This window comes from Arachis hypogaea, chromosome 9, assembly GCF_003086295.3.
Source record: "Arachis hypogaea cultivar Tifrunner chromosome 9, arahy.Tifrunner.gnm2.J5K5, whole genome shotgun sequence".
NCBI lineage: Eukaryota > Viridiplantae > Streptophyta > Magnoliopsida > Fabales > Fabaceae > Arachis > Arachis hypogaea.
Window position 1 is genome coordinate 103,190,212 of NC_092044.1, and position 27,643 is coordinate 103,217,854.

The 27,643-nt window shown below is 30.8% G+C and overlaps 2 protein-coding genes across 4 annotated transcripts; one reads left to right on the forward strand and one right to left on the reverse strand.

Moving 5' to 3' along the window:
• Positions 1-9,982: 9,982 nt before the first annotated feature.
• LOC112711384 (uncharacterized) lies at positions 9,983-13,481 on the forward strand. The gene is made up of 8 exons (XM_025764022.3): positions 9,983-10,602; positions 11,051-11,190; positions 11,350-11,449; positions 11,548-11,646; positions 11,786-12,133; positions 12,233-12,325; positions 12,411-12,617; positions 13,082-13,481. The coding sequence occupies exons 1-8, from the start codon at positions 10,261-10,263 to the stop codon at positions 13,325-13,327; spliced, it is 1,575 nt and encodes a 524-aa protein (XP_025619807.1). The 5' UTR covers positions 9,983-10,260; the 3' UTR covers positions 13,328-13,481.
• Positions 13,482-14,249: 768 nt separating this feature from the next.
• LOC112711385 (ATP-dependent DNA helicase SRS2-like protein At4g25120) lies at positions 14,250-23,758 on the reverse strand. 3 transcript variants are annotated; one of them, XM_025764023.3, is made up of 29 exons: positions 23,445-23,758; positions 22,676-23,324; positions 22,499-22,540; positions 22,206-22,369; positions 21,754-21,952; positions 21,377-21,433; positions 21,166-21,271; positions 20,939-21,072; positions 20,751-20,825; positions 20,480-20,605; positions 20,249-20,380; positions 20,066-20,149; positions 19,480-19,593; positions 19,248-19,348; positions 19,061-19,127; positions 18,676-18,726; positions 18,075-18,152; positions 17,615-17,821; positions 17,497-17,535; positions 17,319-17,390; positions 17,144-17,230; positions 16,970-17,026; positions 16,595-16,803; positions 16,393-16,486; positions 15,962-16,012; positions 15,458-15,520; positions 15,265-15,324; positions 15,012-15,074; positions 14,250-14,564 (listed from the first exon to the last, which is right to left on the reverse strand). In XM_025764023.3, the coding sequence occupies exons 1-29, from the start codon at positions 23,549-23,551 to the stop codon at positions 14,475-14,477; spliced, it is 3,378 nt and encodes a 1,125-aa protein (XP_025619808.1). In that variant the 5' UTR covers positions 23,552-23,758; the 3' UTR covers positions 14,250-14,474. The 3 variants fall into 3 exon arrangements, 2 of the variants coding, with proteins under 2 accessions (XP_025619808.1, XP_029145005.1); XM_029289172.2 differs by lacking the exon at positions 19,480-19,593; XR_003157462.3 differs by lacking the exons at positions 14,250-14,564; positions 15,012-15,074; positions 15,265-15,324 and having other exon boundaries at positions 16,313-16,486.
• Positions 23,759-27,643: the final 3,885 nt, after the last annotated feature.

The window sequence follows — 27,643 nt, forward strand, 5'->3', positions numbered from 1 at the left end:
GTAGGTATCATAAATTAATAATTAAATAATATTTTTATGACATTTTAGAGTTAATAAACAAAATTATCTTTTAGTATATATTTTGTTGTTTTTTATATTCTTTATTTATTATATAGTTTTTAATAATATTTTATTATTCTGATTAATAAAAATATTATAAGACGTTGGTTTTTGAAACAGATAAAAAATTTCAAACGAATTGTTTTGGAATGTTTAGAATTTTTCAATAACTGTTTTAAGAGCTTTTAATTTTTTTTTGCACCATGGGATTGGTCTAACACATGTGAATACTTAACGGCTATGTATGTGAGTTAATGCTTTACGTCAGTAATCACCATCAAACTAGTAGAGAGATTATATTGTCTAACAGAAATAAACGTTGGAGATTATTTTGTGTATTTTAAAATTTGAGATTCTTTCGATTTTTAAAATTCCAGAGACTGGTTTGGATAATTACTAAAAAAAAAAAATCCTTATAGTATTATTTTGGTTCTAATACTTCTATTACATATACCAACTAAATCTCTAAAGTAGTCGCTCAAATTTACGGTTTTTATCATTTTAGTGTCTTAAATATTTAAATGTTATACCTAAGACAAAAATATAGAGACATAGATACAAGGTCAAAGAAACAGAGACAGTTTCTAATATTTTTATGCTTTTGTATTATGTTTAGAAGTAATTAACAAAAACTTGTTAAATATCTTTGTTTTGTATTTAGAAAGATAGATACAATTAACTAAATACATAACAAAAGACATTATGTACCCTTTTGATTTTTTTAAAAATTAGAATATTTTTTCGATCAAATCCCATCTTATAATAAAAGTAAACTCTTTTCTATGTCCTTTTGATCTTTTTCGATTAAATCCCAGTTAGTTCAACATTTATCTTCTTCACTTCACATTTATACTCTTTCTTCATTTTCTTAATCCTTCATTTTTTTTATTCTACCCTCATATTCTTCCTTCATCTTTTTCGCCCTTTTATCTTTTTCACTCTTACTTCTCCAGTTACAATACCTGTAAGCATAGGATGGAGGTAAATTTTAGGGATGACCAAGCCAAGGTAACACAGATGAAGAAAAAAAAAGAGATAGAGGAAGAGGAAGAGTCAGAAGAAATAACATCAAAAGGAGAATATGAATCTAGGATTTTAATAAAAGAAGGACAAATTTTGGTATTTGCAAAATATATTAAGGGTAAAAAAATATTAAAATAATCTCTAAATTATGTGACTCCATATGTCTTAACTAGAGACTGATACAAAAATTTGATTAAAAAACATGTACAAAAATATATATTTTATTTGTCTTTTAAATTAAATATATTATAAAATATATTATCTTCGTCTTTGACTCTAAAGTGCTTTCGACTATTATAATATTTTTTATATTTAAGTTTTGTTTTTAAAAATTTATCTAAATATAAAATAATAAAAACTTTTTTGTTTAAAAAGTGAAGACATAATCTAGCCTACAAGTAAAGGTGTGTTTGACAAACACCAATGTTCTGAAAATCGGACCAGACCGACTGATCAGACTGGTTTAACTGCGAACTGACAATATTAACGGTCCGGTCAGTCACTACAACCAAAGTTTTTATTATGTTGTATAGAAAGAAAGATTAGTTTCTTCTACTTTTTGTGCCTCCTGATGAGCTCATTCGGCTTCATATTGAAGGAGATCAAAGAAGTATTCATTTCTTGAAAAATATAAGGGTATTTAATTCAATATTTTGTGTTACATCAATGACCAAAAAAAGTGACCGTGGAATGAACAGTGGGATTACTCTTCCAATTTTTAAGGTTGGGGGGCGACAATTAGAAAACCGGCAAAAAAATTGAACCGGACGAGAACCGGTCAATCAGACCGAACCGAAACCCGGCCGGTTTACACAAAAAGGGAAGCTCCTTCGTTTCTTTCTCCCATTCTCCCTTTCGTTCTTTCAGTCAGAGAAATCACACTAACCCAACCACAAAACCCTAGCACTGTAAGCCTACACCACCGCCACAAGGAGGGGTATACTGCTGCTGTCCGTCGCACTCAAAGTTCGCCATCCGTCATCTAGCTTTCCTCGTGCTCCAAGTCTTCAACCCCTGTTTGCTGTTACCGATCGCGGTTGCTTCCTCGAGCTCGGTGTCCGTCGTCTTTGTCTTCTCTGCCGCGCTTCCGTCGCCGTTTGTTTGTTGTTCACGTTCACGTCTTCGTTCGCGTTTTTCGCCGTTCGCATTCGCTTGGCGTTCACCGTTCGCGTTCACTCGTTGTTCACCGTTCGAGTTCGCGTTCGTCTGGAAGCCACGTTGCTCTGCTTCAAACTCTACGACCAACCCGCATGCTCCACTTAGCCGTCGAACTGCTCTTTATTGTCCCCACCGTGAGTTTCCTAAACCCGCCACCAGACAATACACTCACACAACAGACAACACCAATACTCTTCTTCAAACTCTGCAACTTCTGATTTCTACTACAATAAGTAATTTTTTTGATTTGGTAGTGGTTTGGATTTTTTCATAGACTAAATTAAAGTTACCATAGTTATGTTCTCTTCTCTATTACATTAAAATTAAGCTTTGGATTCTCTTATTTCGTTTTAATTTTACCACACTCAACATGTTTGATGAAATGCTTTAACCATATTTCTGATTGGTTTTATAATTTCTAGCTTTTATAATTTCTTTCAGTCAAGGTTAGTGGTCTGAACTCTGAAATTTCAAATTACTCAAATATGCAATTTCTGAAATTAGAAATTTGTGAATCTGAACTCTGAAGTTAGTGATTAATTTCTGATATGTTACTGATTCTGTTCTAATATGTGCGTTTGTTACTGATTTGTTACTGATTCTGAAATTGAATAATGGATTTGTTACTGAAATTGAGTAATGGATTTGTTACTGATTCTGTTCTATGGTCTTATAGATGATTATTTGATTTCTAGCCGTTCTGTTGCTTTTTTTAATTTGGATTATGATTTATTGATTTTAGTTATGGATAAAAGTATTAATCAAGAAGCAGTTGCTGATAATACCTATTTGAGTAATAATTCGTCTGCCAATCCTCCTAATACAAATGATTCTGCTAATCCTAATCCACCTAGTTCGAATAATAGTCAGTCACAAGGTTCTTCTAATTTATGGATTTTGATTATTGATAAATCTTCGTGTTGGTTTTTAATATTTAGATATTTTTTTACTATTTAACTTTTGAGATTGTATTTTGATAAGATCATATGGATTTGATTGATGACACTTTGTTGTTGAATGCTAATTTTTGTTGTTGAATGCCCTGTTTGTTGCTAAATGATAATTTTTAGTGTTGAATGCTGAATGCTGAATGTTGTTGGTAATGATGTTTTTACTGCTGAATGTCCTGTTGTTTTTATTTCTTTATTTGTTGCTGAATGTTTGTGGCAGAATTTAGATATGGTCATGTTGATAATTTTTTTATTTTTCAATGTGCTGTAACTAGTCTTTAATTTCGTATCTGGTTATGAATACTTCTTTGTTTTGTAGTTGCTGGTTTTGCTTTGATTTGTAGTTGGTTTTGCTTTGATTTGTAGTTGCTGGCTCCTAATTATTTCTGGTTTTGCTGGCTTTATTTGTTGCTGAATATTGGTGGCAGAATTTAAATATGGTCATGTTGATAATTTTTTTATTTTTCATTGTGTTGTGGCTGGTCTTTAATTTTGTTTTAATTAACAAAACTTTTATTAATTTCAGTTATGGATAATAGTATTAATCAAATAGAGATTAATAAAATTTTTATTAATTTCGAATGATGCTGCAAATTCTAATCCTAATCTATCAAAGCAAATTTGCAACAAGTTCTTGCGGATTTTGATGATTGATAAATCATGATGTTGGGATTTAATATTTAGATATGTTTTTTTACTATTTAATTTTTGAGTTTGTATTTTGATAAGATCATATGGATTAGGTTGTTGATATTTTATGTAGTGTTTTAAATTTCGAAGATATTTTAAGATTTATATTAGACTAATTATATTTTAGAATGTTTATTTATAATTTATTTATTATTTTATTCTAAAACGAATTTTTTGGTTGAACCATCGGTTAGACCGGTTGGACCAGTGAACCAATGACTAAAACGGTTCGATGACCGGTCCGATTCTTAGAACCTTGACAAACACATTAGAAGGAAAAAAGTACGTTACAACTTCTTAAAAGTTTTTTTTTTGTTTGGCTAATTTTTTCTCTATGTAAAGGCAGAAGTGATTTTATTCACAAAACCACGTATACAAGAAGCTATAATTTTTAACTTCTGCGTTACATTAATTGGCTTTTAGCCATTGACATTCAATATTTATTTTTCTTTTACCAATTTTATCCTTTATACATATTAGTGTATTATTTATAAAATTCTTATTATTTCTCTTTATATATGAGTTTTTTTATTATTATCTATTATTTATACTTTTTATTAATTTTTGTTTGATATTATATATTTTTATAATGGTACTTTTTGTGCATTATATTTATTATTATCTTTTTATAATATAATTTATTGATTCCATTAGATAAAATAAATTAAACAAAAAATTAATTATAAATAATAATAATAATAGTAAAAATTATAGCATACTAAAAAAAGAGTATTGAGAATACTAAATATACTATATAAAAACATATAAGAAGAAAATATTAAAAAAATTAAACATATATAAAAAAATAACATTATAATTTAATGTCATATTCCTTTTAGTAATCTACTTAATATACTAAAATTGGGTTTTCCCCCAACTAATGAAAGTAGGTGTCGATTCTTCATAAATTTATTTTTCTGCCAAAATGAATGCATTATTTTCTCTTCTAAATTTATTTTATAAAAATATCTTTATTATAATTATATTATAATTAGCATTTAAATAATAATACATAATTATACTAATTTAGGAAAATATCTTTATTATAGTTATATAAAATCAATATTTAATACTTTATTAAACTACTTATCAATTATCAATCGAAAATATTTTTAATCATTTTAATTATAATAATAATAATAATAATAATAATAATAATAATATGATAATGGCACCGGTTATTAATAATCAATTTATATTTTTCTAAATAAATTTATTTTAGAAAAATATCTTTATTATAATTATATTACAATATTATAATTAATATTTAATAAATAATGCATAATTATACTAATTTAAGAAAATATCTTTATTACCTATCTATTTTATTTATTCTATTATATAAAAATTGGATTTTTGCACTTAATGATGGAACTGATGTGGCATGCTTTTGAGGTGTTTCTTGATTTATTTCATTTAATTCGTTAAAACAAATCAATTATAATTAATTAATTATATCAATTAATTAATTTGATTAGACATTCAAATCTCATTATTTATTATAATTTATATGAATTGATTAATTATAATTAATTATATTAATTAATTAATTTAGTTAATTATATTAATTATTTAATTTGATTAGAGTAAATATCAAATTATTTAATAATTAATTTAATTAGTTTATTTTTCTCAATATCATCTATTTATACAAGATCAAATATTTTATACTCATTCGCTCCCTTATCTCTCTCTCTCCCTCTTTCCTTCCCTCCCTCCCTTCCCCCCTCTCTCTCTCTCCGTCTCTCGATTTAAGGTACAATTTTTATAATTTAATTTTTGTTTCTTTTATCTTTATTTATACATTTTATTTTTTTATTTTTTAAAAATTTTTGTTTATTTTAATTGCTTATTATTATGCTCATACTTTTTTTTCTTTTAACTTCTAATTAACAAAAAAGATGTGTCATCTTTACGTTGTTTTTAAATAATTTTACTATAATTTTGTTTTATAATATTCTATTTTGTCATGTGTGCTTTAATTCATATATATATATATAGTCTTTTTTTTTGTGATTCACAATTAATATATACATTGTTTGTGTATGTAGTTTATATATGTGTGTGTGTGTCTATAGTCTTTTTTTTGTGATTCACAATTAATATATACATTGTTCGTGCATGTAGTTTATATGTTAATAATATTTTTATTGATTTTCTTTATTATTATTTTTTTTGTGTGTCTCTTTGTTGCTCTTTATTTTAGTTATATTCATTGATTTCTCTGTATTGATACTCTTTTTATTTGAAATATCGTGACAATTTAGAGTGTATGTTGTGACCCATGTGATATTTGTTAATTTAGTGTATCTTTTTAGATGGTTTATGTTATAATGTGTTTAAGGAGTTGACTTAAAATTATAATATGATATATAAATTTATAATATGATTTATAGTATGCTAAAATATTATGATATTATCATATAGATATTTTTTTATTTGTCAATTAGATTCAACTATATAGGATCTTGAAAATTATGCAATTATGTAATTAGTTATTTTTTCATATAATTAGTGAGATTATTTTCATTATTAATATTTATAAATATGATATTATTTGTATAATTAATTGAATCATCTTATTTGTTTAAATTTAGTTCTATTGAATTAATTATTCAAAGTGTCATCGCTATTTTTATTTTTAAAATTTTTTTTAATATTATTTAATAATTCTAATAACATAATAACAATTAAAAAAGACAGAACAAAAATTTTTTAATGTGAAAATAGGGAAAAAATAATAAATTTTTTTAATAATTTTTTCAGGATATATATGTTTTTTTATAGATAATTATTGTAAGGCATGAAAAATTATTAAATTCTAACAATAATTATTAAGGATGAATGATTATTATAATTAAAAATAATGTCAATTTATTATAATAAATTAATTATATCAATTAATTGATTTGATTAATTATTTAAATATCATACAATTTATTATAATTTTTATCAATCAATTAATTATCATTCAAATTGAATGATTATTTTGTTACGAAATTATTATTTCTTAATCTATTTATGGATAATACTATATTAATTATAATCGCAAATTAAGCTATTTTACATTAAATGACTTATATAATGGTCATCTCATTTATTATCATAAATGCTGAATTAAATAAGTCATTATTATTTTTGATTTAGAATTAAATGAAAATAAAATCAGAGATATTATTCTATTTGACCTTTAGGGTTTAATGAGTGTCACACTCAGATATAAATAGTGACTTCCAAATTTTGGTTTCCAACACATCAAAGCCACATCCGTAACTCTTTTTCCATAAAACAAATTGCGATTCAACTCTATCAGGGATACGGAAGGTTTTCAAAGAATAATGGAATGGTCTGAATTTGTACGAATTCTAAATGTTCGAACTTACGATGTTGTTTGAGTTGGTTGTCGTTACGAGAATGATTCTAATCTATACATGTCAATAGATTAAATATTATTTAAGTAATTTATTTTTAATATTGGTATTTGATTAAATTAATTTTAGAGAAATTTAAATTGTTGACTCAATTTATATATTACGACTATTCTTTTTTAATATATTATTTTTATATTTTTAATATAATCTTTTTTTCTGATTTTTAAGTTTATTTTCTTTCTTGGATATATGTATCAACTTTTTTTCTCATTTTATATTTCAGATTAGTAATGTAATTATTAAAAAAATGAAATATTAAAACATCACTATTTAAAAAAAAGATACGTGAAAAAAAGGAAAACAAAAAATTAAAACATCACTATTAGAAAAAAATCTATTAATATGCGTATGAATGGAGTCGGGATTAAGGAATATATATGGATATAAAAAATAAAAAAGTATTGCATGATTGTAGAATAAAAAATAATTATATATAAAATGAAATAATTATAACAAAAAATAATTAATATATGTTATTTAAATATTTTTAATAACTGGTAACATAGAATTTAACAAAATATAATTTATATATTTTTTATTTATGTATATGTACATAATTATATATATATATATATATATATATATATATATATATATATATATAGAGAGAGAGAGAGAATTATTTAACAAAATTAATATATACATATATATAAATAAATAAATTATTAAAATTTTTAGAAATTACACATGAATTTATTTTTTTCTCAAATAAATTTATTCTAATTATATTACAATTAGCTCATGAATAATGCATGATTATATTAATTTAAAAAATATCTTCATTATAATTATATCAAATTAATATTTAATACGTTATTAAACTACTTATCAATTATGGATATTTTTAATCATTCTAATTATATCAATTGATATAGTTCTAATTCTCATTCAAGTGTAATAATTTTATTAGGAGTAAGTTAATGCATACATTAATAGTGACCCATTTAATTTGATATCAATTAGTGGATAATAATAATAATAATAATAATAATAATAATAATAATAATAATAATAATAATAATAAGGTCTACACAATATATGCATTATATTTTAAAAAGGTAAAATATATTTTAAAAAAATAGGATATCAATAATCAATTGTGATTAATATCAATATCAATAATTAATCCTTATAATTATTTTTTGTATTACTAAAGGCTATATATAGTAATTTTTTTTTAGAATAAAAAAGGTTGTGATTCATAATATTTTTATAAAGTTATATCATATGGACACAAAATTAATTAGATAACAAATTGAATTTTAATTAATATGTTTTATTTTCTACTCATATTTTTTATTAATTATTTTACTTTTTATATTTACAGTAAATATTGAATGTAAAAAAAAAATATTGAATGTTATCTATTTTATTTATTTAGAGTCATAATTAAATTTGATATAATTATAGCAAGTATCTAGAATTAATAATAAAATAATAGTATAATTTTAAGTTGTATAATATAATAAAAAAGTAGCAATTTATGTATGCTTCCTATATAGTAATAATATTATATATTTATATATCTCCTCTTTTAGCTCTTTCTTAAAAATATTGGCATATAATTAATGTCGATAACATATATATTGTGTAAGTATCTCTATTGAATTAATCATAAAGGTTAATAAAATATAATGACATAATTTCACCTAATTGTAGCAAGTATTTCCATTGAAAATATTTGCTAATTATTACCGTGTATAATTAGTGTGTGTATATTTGATAATAGTGAATTGTTACAATTATTTATCATCTAGAAAATTCGTACCTCAGACATAGAACTTCTTCTGTTTATTATTTTTCATACCTAAGGGATACTAACTACGATTCTATCAATAGTATTACCTATGGTAGATTATGTAATGAAAAAGTTTGAAAAATAAAGCCAAGAATTATAAGGTTATGGAAAGTCCTATCTAAATTTGACAAGAACAAGACGACTTACATAAAAATGGTTCTCATGGATGATAAGGTAAGTTGATTATTTTTCATAATTCTTTCAAGTGATACAAGGTCCATTTTATAAATTTTTTTATTCATATTTTAAGTTGATTTGATAAGTAAACGCTTACACGAATCAAAGACGGTACGATTTTATATATTTATAAGTACGTGCTAGTAGCTTTTATATTTAATTTGTTTTATAGTGTGATAATAGCCAATATATTTGTTGGTGGATTTAACTATTTTATGATCACATTTAGTATATATGTCTGATTTATTAAAAAAATAAATTATTAAAATCGATTAATAACTATTTTAGAGTTAATCCAATTAACACTAGATTAAAAAAAATAATAAATAACATATTACTTTTTTATTAATCAAATTATTATAATTTAAATTAATTTTAAAAAAATAATTTAAAATTATAATTTCAATCTTATCACATATATAGTACAGATAATTACACTTATTATTTATTTAAAAATAATATTTTAAATAATATTATTCAAATAATATTTATTTTATCAAAATCAATTTTAACATAGAGTTGTCAAACATAAATTACATTAATACAAACTTAATTCTATTCAAAATCAAACACTTTTATTCAGTTGATTAACCACAATTTAAACACACACTAATAAGTCAGATTACACGTGAAAAAGCGACGATGGAGTGAGAAAAACGTGAAAAATAAAACTGTAATAATTAACAAGAACGCAAGGGAAGAAGGATTACGATGGGATGTTGCTGCTTAATAGAAAACAAAGTCCAACGCAAAAAATCAAATCAGAATATCAGATGAAAGAAACTCATGAAATCCAACATCTTTCTTATATCACTTACTGTTAACAAGTCTCTTTATATAAGAACCTTAACTAACAACCACCTCATCCTCACACACACACATACACACTCTCTCCCTCTCTGGATTTTATGGCAAATTGAGCGAAAAACCTTTCTTACTTTCTCACTCACACTCTCTCTCCAACCATTTCGCGATGGAATCGCCGTCGCCCCCATCTCCTCCGCCTTCCGACAACTCCGACGCAGATAAACGCCTCCGGGAAGCCGAGGAGCGCCTCCGCGACGCCATCCAGGAGCTCCAACGCCGCCAGCGACGCGCCGCCGCCCTCCACCACCACCAGCAACCCCCTTGCTCGCCGACGGCAGGTTTGCCTCCGTGCGATCACGGCCCCGACGAGTCGTGCATCGCCCACGCTATCGGTAACCTGTGCCAAACCTTCCTTCTCTCGTATGGCGTCAGGGTTGGCATCGGCATCCTCCTACGCGCCTTCAAGCTCGTTCGCGGCCAGTCTTACGCTTCCCTCCTCGATCTTAAGGTCCGTTAAATCTTGATTCTGATCATATCTAAGATTTCATGATCATGCATGAAATTAGGGTTTGAATTTCCGTTTTACATTGATGTATAGTCATGGGAGCGAACCTTTGATTCAATTTCATGTGGCTGGTGTTGTAATTGGATTCTTCGTTTGTATGTCAGTTTGATAAGAAGTCAGTATCTTCCCCCCGACTATTTTTTTAAGGATGGTTTGTGTTCTTGTGAATGAAAAAAATTAGGTGTTGAAATAATTGCACTTTCAAATTTCTTAGGTAATATTTAAGTGGGCTGGTTGAAGCTTTGTAGCTTTCAGTTGTTTTTAGGTAATATTTGTGTGGCAGGATGCACAAATGGAGATATACTATGTTTGTCCATTTATGTGTTTTACATGCTGTACTTCAATGCAAATTGTAAAACATATGATCATATGCATGTCTTTTTTGTTTCAGCAACTTGTTTCGGAAAAAGATCTAATAGTTAGGGAGGAAGCATGTCGCATTGGTCTACTTTTTGGTGGTTTCACTGGATCATATCATGGGCTTAGATGCTTGCTGCGGAAGTTGAGAAAGAAAGAGACGCCATGGAATGCGTAAGTTGCAGTAATGACAATGTTTTTTTGTAGCTTAGTTAGTTAACTCTTTTGAAGCTTTTCATTCTGCTGTATGTAAATGCTTGAATGTTATTTTGCGCCGTTGACATTTGCACACATTGCTTATTTATGACTTCGTTTAAGGGGATGATGGAGCAGAATTTTAGCAGGTTCGGTTGCTGGTTTTTCAATTCTAGCATTAAATGATTCAAGTAGGAGGCGTACACTAGCACTATATCTTTTGGCTAGGGTAGCCCAGGTATTTGAAGGCTTACATCAATTTATTTAACATTCTTATCATATTTCAAAATGATCTGAAGGCACCAGTCTTATCTTATACATACTATTATATATCAGTGTGCTTATAATTCTGCAAAATCCAAGAACAAGTTCCACCTTTGGGGAAGTCATTGGAGACATGGAGATACTTTGCTCTTTGCCCTATCTTGTGCACAGGTATTCAAATCTTTCAAGATTTTGAAGAACACCAAGAAGTCAATACATAAAGTATCTGACTAAAAATCTGTTACTTCTCGTCTATTGTCATGTTAAATCGGGTTCCTATGATGATTTTGTCAATCAAAATTGATTTTAGGTTATGTATGGCTTCGTCATGCGTCCTGAGAGCTTGCCAAAATCCTATCAGGACTTTATTCAGAAGACCGGGCCTGTTGCAGCACCTGTATACAAGGCTATAAGGGAAAACTGTAGAGGTCAGGCAGTTGACGTTGCTTCACTGCATGCTTACTTATCCCGCGTAGGAAAATCTGAGTACATAAAGTTAGAAGAATTTCCCTCCATTATTCCCTGTTCTATCATCCATCCTGGAACAAATTCATGTTTAGCTCATCAAGCAAAGGCAACATCAGCAACGTTTAAAAAAACTTTTCCACTTTACTTCTCTTTGACATTTGTGCCATTTGTTGTTCTGCGCCTACATAAGGTATTTCTTGCCAAACTTACAAAATAACATATTTAACTTTTGTCATTGACATTTTTATTTGGGGCATTCTCTTTCTCATGATGAAGATTTTGTTTTCAGTTCACTGATGCGCCTTTCCGCACTTTCTGGTTTGCCATTAAAGGCGCTGTTCGCTCCACATCCTTTTTATCTGCTTTTGTTGGAATTTATCAGGTGTATGTTTGTTATTATTCTTGTTGGTTTCTAATGGGCAAATGTGATATTTTTCTTGTTCCTAAAGTATTTTTTGGTTTTCCAGGCAGTTGTGTGTTTATATAGGAAAGTTGCATCAAAAGATCACAAGATGTTATATTGGATATCAGGTGGAATAGCTGCACTATCAGTGCTATTGGAGAAAAAAGAGAGGCGCCGCGAACTAGCTTTATATGTTCTTCCCCGAGCTGTAGATTCATTATGGTATATCTTGGTTAACAGGCACCTGCTTCCAGATATCAGGAATGCTGAGGTATGCCTCAAGTTACTTCACACTGAATTGTTATGAAACTCAATTTTGCTTTTGAGGCCTTATGGTATTTGTCTTAGTTTGAGTGTCCATCTAGGTAATCAGATGATGTACGAACTTTATTTAAGGGAATTTAAGAAATGAAAAACAAGAATTAACAAAAGGGTGACCTGGTGCATGAGGTTGAGGACATAAAACTGTCTCTTGGATTTTGAACCTCCGACCCTTAGGCTTAGATTAGGGAACAAGGCAACAACCTAAGTTACCTAACCATTGTATCATGTCTAACTCTTAGGAACTAAAAATGTAATTAAGGGAATTCTCTATCCATGGCTAAACCACTCATTTATGTATGACATAATTAATCCCTTTCTGATGCATGTTTTTGTCATTTTTGGGGTTATATGACCCATTATGTTAAGAGGATTGAAATTTTCTCTTTTGTTTTATGTTTTCAACTGGTACAGGTCTTCTTATTTTCTCTCTGCATGGGAGGGATCATGTATTACTTGGAATATGAACCAGAAACTATGGCCCCTTTTCTTAGGGGTCTGATCCACCGCTTTCTCGCCAGCAGAATTAGCAATCCAAGCCCACCTCCTAATCCAACATACCTGCAAAAGCTTGATAGCTTTACGAAGACAAAATTACAAGAGAGAAGAGAAATTGAACTTCCAGAAAAGTACAATCTCGAGTCTATTCCTGGCCTTTGATTCATACTTTTATATTTTGAGGGGCGCAGTTGGAAGGAACTGCCTTCTTGAACTCATCGGTTTTAGGTTATAGGATATTTGTATTCGATCATTTTAAGCTACTAATTTTTGGATTTAAAGGAAATGAGTATTTATTCAGCCATTGGTTTCCCCATTTCTTTCTTCTTTAAAAAAGAACTAGTGAAGGTTCTCTCACTGCTTTGGCCTATGGTGTTTTAAGAATTATATTAGTATTATGTTCCATGTTCTATTTTAATTGTAAAGATCTAATATGGGGGAAAACTGAAGTACTATCTGATTTTAGTTTCCAACTTTATGTTCTATGTCTACCAGCAAGAGTAGAAAGAACTCACCCGGTGAAAACTGATCATTGACAATCTACTAAAAGTTTATGTTTCTTATCTGGCATCTGTCTCTCTCTTTCCCATTCAATATACAAAACATCAAGCTAGAAAACATTTCATATTTTCTTAAGATGTCATCCTCTAAGTCAGTATAATTTTAAATTGAAACAAAATGCGTCATCGTAATCCAGGATGTGGAGCAATAATCCAATATATTTAAACTAAATTAAACTCTTTTAAAATGCGGAGATTAATAAAATGAAAAAGTATATTAATCATCTTTGAATTAAAATAAAAGAGAATCATAAAATGAAAGTGATAAATTTAATAGTAATTAATTTTTAATTTTTATTAATTTTTTTACTTTAGATAATCTAAATTCATTTGAACCTATTCCATAATATTTTTTTGTCAATTATTTTACTCTAAAGGATCCAAATTCATGAACCTATTCCATAATAATTTTTGTCTAATAATAACTTTTGATACATTAATAATTAGCAGTTTGGAAAAGTTAAAAACAATTTATTTCAGAATTCATAACATGTACGCATTGTAAATATGAAGAGATCTAAACTGATAAGTAACGAAAGTAATTGGTCCATAACATAGAAATTGGCAAAATTTTAACCTTACATTATATAAGTTAAAATAGCACATCTATATACATATTTCACCAAAGTTGGATGCAGCCTAGGAAATATATTATACAAGGTTGAGGACTAGCTTGGGCTTCCAATACTCACGGATACATTACAAAGGGGCCGAAAAAGGGGAAATAAAAGACGGCACTTCTAAATTTTTTACAATGATTTGTATTGTTCAATAAGATGGGACGCATGGAGCTTTGACGTAGGGGTCACCGTGCAACCTAGTTTTTTCAAATAAGAAATCTGCCAAACAAATAATATCTTTATTACATCCCTAACATTTCAGATCTCTCCTCTATCATGCAAGTTGCAATTTAAAAAGTGAAATGTAGTATGTGAACCGTTGATAAAAAATCTGGGGTTGTATTTAACAAAACAAAACAAAACAAAAAAATATGGGGATAAATTAATAGGTAGTGAACGGTTTAGAAAATGTTTTTATTCTCTCAAATGTCCACTGTAGAGGAACCAGGTTAAGATTATATTGCCCAATTATACTCATAAAAACAAGGCAAAAGCGTATGAAATTCAGAATGAACAACTTATTAGAATTGCACACACAAACAGACTTTATATTTTTATAAACTTTCTCAAGGTGAATATCTTTATATTTTGTCATTCATTAAAATAATGTACCAGAAATAACGGACATGAGAAGATTAATATGTCCATTCACCAAAAAGTTTCTACCTGTTTACCAGTTGGTGCTGCCGAACCCATCGCATTCTCAATCTTCTGCTTCAAGAAATGTTCCTGAAAAATACAAAATATACTCAGACCTCACACTTCAATATCAGAAACAACGTGAAAATTCATGGCTTGATATTTTATATTAGGGTATCAAAATCAACTCTAGTTTTTGTGTAAACCACCCTGTAATATAGGAAAATAAATAGGAAGGGTTTGAATAATTTGGTTAAGTATTCTTGAAGGTACAGCAAACCTGTTTTTCCCTCATAAGATGAGCACGTTTATCAGCAGGAATTTGCTCCCATCTCAAAACCTGCAAGGAAAGATATATCAGATTTCAATCAAGATATATAATAGTACCAATTTTTTTTTTGAAAAAAATGTCTCTGCCATTATTGTAGAAATGAAGCCCATGTCTGGCTTCAGCAACTTCAAAAGGCACTTACATGTTGAGCATACTGAAATGCCTCCTCAGAGCATAAACACAACTTTAGTTTATTCAACAAATCCTGACCAAAAAAATAAAAATAAAAAGGAAATGAGAAACAGATATCAAAAGATATTGACAGCATAGCCAGTTATCTCACAAGCTTGAACACAACAATGGAGGTAGTGAGAATAATATATGACAGACTTCTGTAGCCTTAGGCAAGTATTTTGCATGATAAAAGGGATTTAGATAAATATTTTTTTTTGAAGATGAGCATATAAACCCAAACAACCCCTTCATCTTAAGTAATTACCGATATCAATTCCAATTGTGGTATTGGAAATGTATAGCAGATCCTGAATATAAATATAAGCTCGTCCTCTCAAAAGTAAAAGTAAATGTCAAACAAAAATGAATGCCATACCACATGATTAAACATGTGAAACAAATATGTATGATAGAGTGATAGCCTGATAGGCAGTAAAAAACAAGCAGTGTAAAATTATAGTTCTTGCCAGACCTTGTGTTTGTTTCTCTTATCTCTAAGGCGTTCCTCAATTACAAAACCAACCTGTATATACAGTAGCAGAACTGACTTTAGTTGCCAAACAAGGTTATTTATATTCGTCATGTGTGCATTTAAGAGAATTCCAGAAATTCATAAGGCACCATCCCTGAAATTACATCATTTACCGATTCTCATATTATATCCAAGCTAGAATTTTGGTAAAAAGAAATTATTCATGCTATAATAATCATCGCAGAGATGGCCTTAACAATATTCAAAGTGCTGTTCCAATAGATCAACTGGAAACAATTTATATTAGGTTGATTATTTTTGAGAAACAAATCACAAGTTGAAAATAATTACTTAAATCTTTCAGATGGAAAATCTCAGCTCTGGAAAACATAAAATTCTGCGCGCACGCGTGTACCCCGCATTATAATCACCTTGTCAAGCAATCTCTTTTGATCTTGAAATGCTTTCTTCTTGGCCCATTTATGGAATAAATGGGAAACAACAGATCTGTCCTCAACATTGAATCTGTGGAACATAACATGAGATTAACAAAACTAGTTTTTCAAAATCAATTACTGCTTATATACGCAAGAGATGATGGTATAATATAACTTCATAATATGGAAGAGGAACCTTCTTAAGAAAGTATTCCCATTGTTTGCCTCTTCAAATTCTGCAAGCTCATTGGAAGACTCGGTAATATGACTATTGAGTAAGTCATTAGGCATGGGGACCACCTCTTCTTCAAACTGTTGCTCTTTTAGCAGCTCATTGGCATTAAGCTTGGTATTTTCCTTTTGAACAGCTTCTTGCTTTAGTTGTACTTGTATATTCATTTCGCCCTACAAAAGTATGTAATACTATTCATTGAGGGCATAATTATATATTGATGTGATGCAACAGGGAATTGCAAGATTTAGAGGGAAAAATAATTCCTGTGACGATAAATAATGACTCTAAACCACATCCAAAGCTTGATAAACAGTCACAATAGTTTGCATGATGTACCTGAACCTCTAAAAGATGATTGGGGATTTCTCTCAGAAATCGTGAAGGTTGAAGCATCTGTGAAGAGAGAAAATTAGACAACTCGGAAAAAGAAGAAAAAAAAAGGGGAATTTTTTGTGGCTTTTTTTGTGGGGGGGGGGGGGGGGAGAATAGCTCGAGTAATGGTAAACAAACCTGCCAATTTGAGTCCATCATAACATGGAGAATGAAAAGCTTTTGCCGAGCACGCGTCATTGCAACATATAACAAACGTCTTTCTTCCTTAAAACCATTTGAGAATCATAAACAATTTAGTAAAGGACAGGAATAAGTGCATAATTCATCCAATTATCAAGCAATAAGAATTTACCTCAACTAATGCCCCTGTCTCCTTTATAATGCCTTTGTAATCATGTAGTAGAGGAATCTCAGATTCATTTACCTATTTTACATAACAAATCATCAGCAATGACTAAGTGCTGAGAAGATGAATCTACCTTGTAAACTGCAAAACCTTTTCGCTGTGAATCAATATTTGATTAATGCACCTTAACTATGAAGACAACATCCCACTCTAAACCTTTTGCCTGTGCAGGTCAAAGAAGATTAAACATGGATTACTTTGGAGCATAATACCAATTCTCACAAACTATTTTATGTAGGTACCTGATGAATGGTTGTCAATGTCACAGAATTTTCATTATCCTTCCTCCGAGCACGAAAGTTCTCTGTTTCGCGCTCAAATAAAAAATCTAGGAATGCCTTCAGCATAAAACTGCAGCCTTTGTCTTCTGATATTTCCCTTTTCTCTTTTATCTCAAGAAATTTAGTAGACAAAAACTCAGAGACATCATCCAGCAAGTATTGACGAACCTGAATAAAGGAGCAATTCAAGCAATGTATGAAGAAAACTGGGTAAGAATGTCTAAGTGAGAAGCAAAGTAGAACAAAGTAGAGAAGAGGGCTATGCATAACTTTGTAGAGAAAGTGTGTTACCTAGAAATGCAAAGATATATAAACATTATTGACTACTAAAATACTATTTCAGCATATATAAATACAACAACATTTTCCCAACTACAAAATGATAGTTGATCCTGAACTTATTCTTGCATCAAATACTTACAGATCTGATATCGTAGTCTTCATTCAGCAATGTCCCTCCATCAACATCAACACTTGCCCGTTTCTCCAGAAGGTATTTCTAAATTCAAAGCATACGGAATAGTGACCTCATATTTCTAACTTGAAAATCATGATGTTATACAATATTATAATTAAGTTCTACTACATTGCTCAAGGATATATGGTCAAGTGACTAGCATCCTTTCCCCGTTGAGCTAGCTTTAGGAGTGGAACTACCCACAATCTTAAGATGGTGTCAAAGTATATCCTATGATTAAATTGGACAAACAACAGATATCTAACCCTGCAAAGATAATCTAGCATCCTTCCTCCCTGATCTAGCATTATTCAAGAGGGGTTAGAGACACTATGTATGAGATGTTATCTTAAGTTTTTTTCCCCCAATGAAAAGCTATAAATCAATTTTTATAAAGAACTTTAAATTTAACATTATTTACATTCCAACAAAATACATGAATATAGTTAAAAACAAAAAAGAACAAGTTCAAACAACTAAAAATCAGGAGATTGCACCACTTTAAGAAAATAATAACAATAATCACATGTCAAGAAAATGATTCCATCTGTCTGGTAAGACGGACCTCGGGTATCAAGTCTGCCACACTAGTTATGATAGCTGAGATTGATTTTTCCTGTCATCAAATAGCCAAGGCATCCATTCAAGTGAGAAATTTATATTATGAAAGGTGAAAGTCAAATAATCATTGGATCATGAAGGAACGTTAATCACTCAGAAGCCATGTGACATTTCTAAGGGGTCAGATGATAGTAAGGAAGAGATGAAAAATAATTAGAGAACAAAGAATGCTCTCTTACAAAGTAAAAGTGAAAACTATGAGAAGAAGAAAGGTACAAAAACAACAATCCCACAATTTCTTCACTTTGTAGACTAATAAATGTTAGTACCAACAAAATTCGAACATCAATATATTAGATCACAGATAATAGTTTATAGAGAACATTTACCCTGAGAACAAGTTTCGATATCATCTCTAGAGTAGTCAGAACCTTCCTTCCATGGGTAAGCTCACTCCTATAATCAGTGAGAGCTCCAAAAGTCGTTATACCAAGATTACCAACTAGTTTTCAAGACTATACAATGGAACAAGAATGCAAAAAACACATGTATATGAGTAATTTTTTTTCCCCAAACCTTTTAAAGGTACCAGAAATCTTTGCACTAAATATGTCACTAGCAGCTAATATGAAACTGCATTTTCTAATAGTTGAAATCTTGTTGATATGATCAATCACCTGCAAATAGAAAAATTAATTGGAACTACATGCTGAAAGGATTTCCATAAACTGAAGAAAATATAGAAACCAACCAAAAGTATATGCTCTCTTAAGCATGTTAAGACTACAAATCTTTATAAAACTTGTACCCTCTTTTTTTGATCTTTCTCAAATTGCAGTAAAGCCTTAAAGACACGGATATATGAGCTATCATCACAATCAGGCAGTGCTGTTCTAAGCATGGCAATAATAGTTCTCACGACCTGTTATAAGAGAGGAAAATTTAACAATTTATGACATGCATGCAAAGAAAAAGAGGCAATAATTCACAAATTATGTAGTTATTATATCATAAACATAAAATTTTCAAGATCTTAAGAATATAGAAATTGAGTGTACCCCATATAGGGATCATCCAGTCAATTTTCAATGTACACTTGTTTAGATTTTAGACAGCAAGGAAAACATAATATGTAAGTCCATCACATTCCATTGAATTATATACCAGTTAAATGGTGCAGCCAATTTTGGAAGTTCATTGATTTCTTAGCACAGATTGGGAAATATAGGTGGGATGAAGCATATGTAATTGTTGATAATCTCAACCTAAATTATCATGTTATCTGTTACTACATTTTGGATTGAATAGTATTCAAAGCACAAATCACTTACATATTAACAATTGTAAACTAGCAAGCATCATCATTTTTACTTCAAATGGAAAAAAAAGAAGACCTTTTTTCTGTAAAAAGCCACCCCATGAATGTTAAATGGTATTTTCCTATCACGAAACGCAATTTGAAAGGCTTTTCCTGATATCTGAAACAGAAAGAAACAGTACGAAAGACCATTCCTTCAGTCAAATGTAGGGTAATTACTTTTGCACAAAGTTACAATAGCAAGCAACAACAACCTCACCTGCCTACGGTAAAGAATCGCAATGTTACCAAAAGAACAGGTAGTTTCTGAATGACTAGATGAAATTTCTATAATTTTGTCAGCAACAAATGCACATTGTGCATCCTCATTGTTACACTCCTTTACAACTATCTGCATATTATTATCAAAGTTGTTTTGCCATATCAACAAGAAATCACTATAAACTATAAAGCATACTTTACAAAACAGCGCATAGCAAGGCATAAGTACCTTGGATCCAGAAGAGTTATCAGTAAGAACATTCTTTAATTGACATCGCTTAGCATTATTTCGAATAAGAGAAGATGCAGCTTCTACAATGCAGCGTGTGGACCGGTAGTTTTTGTTAAGCCTAATCTGAACTTAAAAAGGTAAGTTATGCAAGTTCGCTAGTGCAGACAATTAATAATATTATCTCGTGTGCAATTTTCTTCAATTTATACAGCATATCCAATTATGAGTAAACTGTAGTATAAAAACATGTCACAAGGACAACAGACACCTCTTTGTAGTTAGGAAAATCCTTGCGAAAGGACATAAATCCAGAAACATCAGCTCCATTGAAACTGAAAATGGACTGTCAAGCAAAAAAGACATTGGTTAGACCAGTAATTAGACAGGGAAAAATGTACAGATATGTGACCACCAACTTCTCAAACTTCTACAGGTATAAGAATAAAATATTTAAACCTGATCATCGTCACCGACAATTGTTATTTTATGATGGGAGGCCAGAATCCTCAGAAGTTTGTATTGCATGGTACTGGTATCTTGGAACTCATCAATAACAATGGCTTTCCATGAATCCTGACACTCTCTGAAAACTAATAAATAATTTAGATGAGCATAACGTTAGCACAACCAAATGTAACAAGTGAAGATATTTTAGTTAATTGTGTGTTTCAGAAAAGACTTACCTTCAGGAAAATCAGTGAGGAGCTTCACTGAACAGCTGATTAAGTCATGATAATCCAGAGCATTACAAGATTTTAATATGCTATTGTAATGCACAAGAATTTCAGCCTGATTAAAATCCAGGGCAAAGAATTAGAGCTGCTAATGTAGAACAAGGGTCTGTGTCTGTGTGTGCATGCAACTGTCAGGAAAAAATTTTTTTTATTAGCTTACGCCTATCTCATTGCCCAGTTCGCAATAATCAGCAGAAGTTCTTCCCGAGGCTTTGGCCTGAAATGTTGTATTACATATGACCATGCCAAAATTTAACAAATTAACATATTAGCAGAATAAGAAAAGAATTTTTTTTTTTTTTTCAAAGAGGAAGACCCTTATTCGTTCAGTGAAAAAATTAACGTGGCCTTGTAAAGGACAGTTTTAAAAGTTAAAGCCTAATCATGTAATAGAACCAAACAGCTGAACCTTCCGGCTCTTTAACCATATGTAGGATAAAATGTCCCAGGTCAAGAACTATCAAGTTTTTTGACAGACTTCTTTGTACAAGGCAGATTATACTAATGAATAATAGAACTATAAAAAGAACCACAAACCTGAGTCACAAACTTTTGCCATTTCTTTGCCTTATCCTTGAACTGTTTGGGTGTTAGTATGCCTTTGGACTCTTCACCAACCAACAATGCACCATCTTTTGACCTATTTTTTCCATTTTTTAATAATCGAATGGCCTCAATGACTGCATTTCGTTGTTGTCCCTGCCCATATATTAAGAATTCAGATGTACGACCTATCCTGCAATATAAATTTAGGAATTACTTGAGCAACATAGTAAAATCTGAAGTGCCATGTAACTTTTTAATATGTTTTCATTAGTTTTTAATTCTTTTGTTCTACTTCTTCCTCCCCTTTCTCTAGCAAAATCATGGATGGATTATGAATAAAGACAGCTGCAATAATTGCCATTCAGATAGAAAGAAAAATCAACTCTAGTTCCAGTAAGTGAGAGAAAAATCTTCATCAGTCCATCAAATTCAGGGTAACATACTTTTCTGCATGTGAACGACACAGCTGTAGGGAAAATGAATGAAAAGTGCTGATTGTGAGTTCCTTAGCCGTTGCCTTCCCAGCTATGGCTCCAATTCGTTCTCTCATCTCCGAAGCTGCTGCTGTTGTGAACGTCATTGCAAGAATGTTCAATGGACTAATGCCCTGCAGATATTTATCAGAAAATATAACTTTGTTAAATATATGCAAATGGTGGAAACAGATAAACTCAGAAGATAGGGAAAGGTGGCAAAGAATCAAAGATAAGGGCATAGTATATTTAGCTCATATCACCTCATTAAGCAGCATCAAAACTCTACCAACCATTGTCGATGTCTGGTGCAAAAAAAAAAAAAAAAAAAAGTTAATGCAATTCAGCATCAATGTGAATAACCAGATACCAAAACTATCAACAGAAGAGAAAGAAATAACACGCAATGGACCACAAACAATAGATAAAAACTAAAACACCTTTCCACTTCCAGGGCCAGCTACAATCATCAAAGGGGTTGAAATATCAGTGCAAGCTGCTTCTCTCTGCCTCTCATTTAGGTTTTGCAAGTAATTCGAATACTCCTCCGGCATTTCCCTACTTTTCAAACTATCTCTATTAGCATCGAATTCTTCTTCTTTAGTTTCCAAATCAACCCCAAAGCTAACAAATTCACCACTTCCTACAGCCATAGAATCAATACTCAGATCAACAGCATCGCCGAAATCATTGCTCTCTCTCAAAACAACCTCGCCGCAGCTCCGGCTACAATCTAGCAACTCACTCCGCCCTACCTCTTTCTCTGCAGCTTTCTGCTGACACAAATTATCAATCTCTTCCAAGAAGGACTCATCAAAATCATCATCCAAAAGTCCGGTTGCCAAGAAATAATCCGGTGCTGACTTAGAGCACTCTGGTTCCTTCCTAAGAGTATCAAAACACGATCCAAAAGCATTCTCCTTTTCACTCTCCTCGCCGCCAACTGCGTTAACCGCCATTTTCCCCTCACTCAGATCATTGTCACGAGCATAACTACCATTCCACGTTGAATTGTGGCACGTGTTGAATTGGATCTCTCCAAGAGGAACCCTCTTTGCAGGGGCATCAAATTCACACCCAATCTTCATTCTGCAAAACATGAAAAACACACTTCAGAATCAGATTACAGCGAAATTATCTGCAATTTATGAACCTAATTTAAAAAGAAATAGGAAATCGAGCGCTAAATAAATTAAGAAGAGAAATTACTGGAGAGAAGGGAAGGCAGAAGAATTAGAAGGTCTTTTGAGAGGGAGGAGTGGCTTTGCGGCCCTGAAAGTGGCGGAGATTCGGCCACTGTTATGGTGGTCTCCCATTGTGCCGGTGTACCTCTACTACCACCGCCGTTGCCACGAGTTCAGGCGAGTGAGTGGGTCAGTGAGTTACAGACTCGGTGTGCAACTGTGCATAGTTACGAAGCGCCAAAGGACTCTTCTCTTTGCGTTTTTTGAATTTTTTTTTCAGTATTTTACTCTTTTTCTCCGGGACGAAGATTTTCTAAATTGAGAAATTAAATATTTAATATTTTGAATTAAGATAGTCAGCAGTACATATGAGATTTTTTGAAATAAATAAAATAAATATTTTAATTACGAATATATATTAATTTGAGAATATTTACGAATTTTTATTAAGTGACTTATCTCGTTTATCATATAAACTATTTGATTTATACTGTAAACGAAATAAATGTATTGATGTATCCACGATTGATTTTATGTCTTTGGAGTTTGTATTTGTTATTCAGATTATCGAATTTGTTCTTGTACTACTGTCATATAAGACATTCCGTTAATGATTTAACTTTGACCTCACGGTGGGACTATATTGAAGCTAAATGAAACTCTTTTGGATTCAAATAGGACACTTAAACCTTTAGGACCAAAACAAGATTACGTCCAAACGTAAGAAACTAATTTAGTACTTTACCCACATATTATTATCTCGAGTTAAACCTCATTTTGGCTCATGGAATTTTCACTCGACTTTAATTTCAACCCCCAAATTTAAGTTACCTAATTAAGACTCCAAATATTGGATCGTAACTTACGTTTACTCCTAGAGTTATCTCCGTTGACAAAGATCTGATGTGCCACATTAAGTTGTCAAAGTGTGTATCCACGTGGCACTCACCTTGTCAAGGTGGATGTGTAACGGTTGAATGATGTGGTAAAAGTTGATTTTACTCGTTTAACCCTTCTAAAGATGTTAAAAACCTGATTTGCAGCACTCTTTTTCCAAAATGTTCGAAACTTTGCTGAAGATATGATGAGTTCAAGAAGCCAAGCTTCAGGGAGTTCTGTACGATCACGTTCTCATGGCGCTTCTATGAGGAGCCCTAATCATGAGAGATTAGGAAAGATTCTTGATTGGTGTGGTGGTGGAATACGTCCAGTGCTTCGACGGTCTGGGACGAATGCCAATCCTGAGAGACCCTTTTATAGGTGTCTACATTATAATGTAAGTTCAACATCTTCTTCTTCAATGTATTGCTACTGGTATTTTTGTTGATGGGTATGCTGAAATGTTTTTCTTTTTCTCGGTTGTTGAGGAATTGACAGAGTTATGAGAGAATGTGGTGTGATTTTTTTTTATGTGGGCAGATGCCGAGAAAGAACAAAGTTTAGTGGGCAAAGCACAACCTGCAAGAAATGATGACAGTTGAAAAATGAATTTAACATGGAGAATTAACACAATAGAAGCTGAAATTAGGTGTTTGAAATTATGGATTAATATTTTAAGTTTGATTATTTGTTTAGGTGTGCTTGTGACTGTTGTGTATAGTGTAAGTGTAACAGTCCAATTTTCAGATGTCTAGATCATACCGAAAATTGAGTGCTACCAACTTGTCTTCCTGATTATTATCTATTATTTAATAAATATGAGCCTGATCGTAGTTAACACATTGTCTATTTACGGATAATTTTTTGTTTAAAAACGTTAAATCATTAATACAGAAACATACATCACAAAGTTATAGAAAGCTAGCAAGTAAAGTATATAATATCAGTAATATAGTTAACCATCTGAATATATATAAGACTCAAGTCTACAATCATGCATCGTTAACCACGTACGAATACAGAACACTTCTAGCATAGCTAGATAATATTTATATACATATGTACATATGACATTCCAGGTTTTGGCCGGTCCAAAAAGCCCCTAAACTGATACCTAACCTAGCCTAATTCTTTCTATAATCATAGTCTCTCTAAGGTCACAAAAGTGAGGGGAATATACTCTAGGTCTTCAAATGTGACTACATAGGGTGTCGTCAAAACAACAGCAACCATATGGTCTTCTTTTTGTCCTTCTCTCTGACGGGTCGTAGAGTATATATAGGTAGTTGAGGTCAAGGTCCTCGTAAGCAAAAATTCCTGGTAGATCATGGAAAGGTTCTCCCATTTCTATCTATAGGGTGAAAAGAGGGAATAAGAACTAGGGAGTCTTTAGTAGGGTCAGGTAGTTAATTAAGTTCATTTTATGTCATACTTAGCCAACAGCAACAAACCCCAAAATACAAACAACTTTAACAAACCAAAGATACAGAGAGCAATTAATCAGAAAGCACAAATGCACAGTCACAACAAACTACAAACTACAAAGTATCATAAGTCAATAAGCACATACATACACACAATCTCAGAAACACATATCACAGAGACCCTAAACACATATCACATATCACAGAGAAATATGTGCAAACAAGTATGGTGCATGTCTGTCCTATGCAGGCCATGAGCTCATGTATTGATTTACATCCCATAATCCGACATTACTTGGGAACAAGTCCCATATATGGCTTCCCATTACGTAATGTACGTGCATATGTGTCGATGTGGTTAAGAACACCATCAGTACATGACTACCGGTAATTATCGCAAAGCTAGACGCCATAGTTTATGCACAATGGGAAATAAAAATCAACAGTACGTGGGCATCCCCGAGTTCAACAATCAATCAATACGTGAGTTTTTTCGAGTTCAACAATCAATCAGTACGTGAATTTTTTTCGAGTTCAAATAATCAATCAGTACTGGGCAAGCGAGACAAAACCCTCGCCGTTGCCAGGTGAACCTTCAATCATTTAGTTCTCATTTACTAATTTCTATATCTTTCTCAATTTCTAGTTCTCAGTTATTCTTAGCCAGTCTCATTTTCAGTCATTTGTTCTTTCATATCAATTCTGTAAAATATTATTTCAGTCTCCCTTCTCTACTTTCTATGACAAATATTCTTTCAAAAATTATTTAGTTTTCTTTATATAATCGATCAGAGCAAAAATCCCTTTTTTCTTATTCAAAACTCTTCCTTATATTTCACCTCTTTCAATGTCTTACATACTCTTATGTCTTCTCGCATACCTTTTTCTATATGTTTTACGAGGAGGATCCAAAGGTTCTAAGATTAGCTTTGTCTTTCTAAAATTTTTAGGAAAGATTATTATTTTACTCTTCTGTTATATTATTTATATAAAATAGTATTTTTAACATAAAGATGATAATAATATTATGAGTAACCTAATATTAGTAATAAAAAGGTAATAGCTTTATTATTTTGATATAAAAACTTGTTTATTAAAGTCTTATGCTTAAACTTTTAAGAATTAGAGCCTGTTTGGAAAGTAGCAAAAGCTTTTTTTTCTTACTTTTGGATTATGAAAAGTTATATTACGCGTGTTTGCCACAATTTTTTAGAAACGTTTTTAACTTCCCGAGAAGTTAATTGAGAGCTTTTGAAGAAGTAGAAATCTCAGAAGTTATTTTATCATTCCCATTAACAAAAGATACCAATACTATGCTACTTTCATTCTTGGCTCTGAGAAAAAATGTTTCCTGTTTCTGCTGGAAATATTGGCCCTCCACCACCATTTTCACGCAATGGTCCAAGTACTGGCCTTCCACCATTTTCATGCAATATTTCATCTGCTGGAAGTACTAGCTCTCTACCACTATTTTCATGCAACGTTTCATCTGTTGGAAGTACTGACCCTCCACTACCATTTTCACACAATATTCCATTTGAACCACCTGTTGCATATGTCCCTTCCACATATTTTTTTATTATTCTACAACCCTATTTTTATTATTAAATTTGTATTTAACATTGTGTGTGATATGAAATCTCAATTTCAATTCTATTTTTTTCACATGTGATTTTGCTTTTATATAGCTTGCTATTTTTTTTCTCAATAGGGTCATTCCCTTATTTTGCAATATCTCTCCATTTTTTGTGTATCTCTTTATATACGAAATATTTGTTTGATTTTTTTATGTTATTTCTCAACAAATTCATGAAGTGGCAAGTTTGAAAAAAAAAATTTAAGCTGATTGGAATGAGTGAAATACTATTATATTCATAAAAATATGTAAAGAAGAGATGGTGACTAGAAATAGACCTGAAAC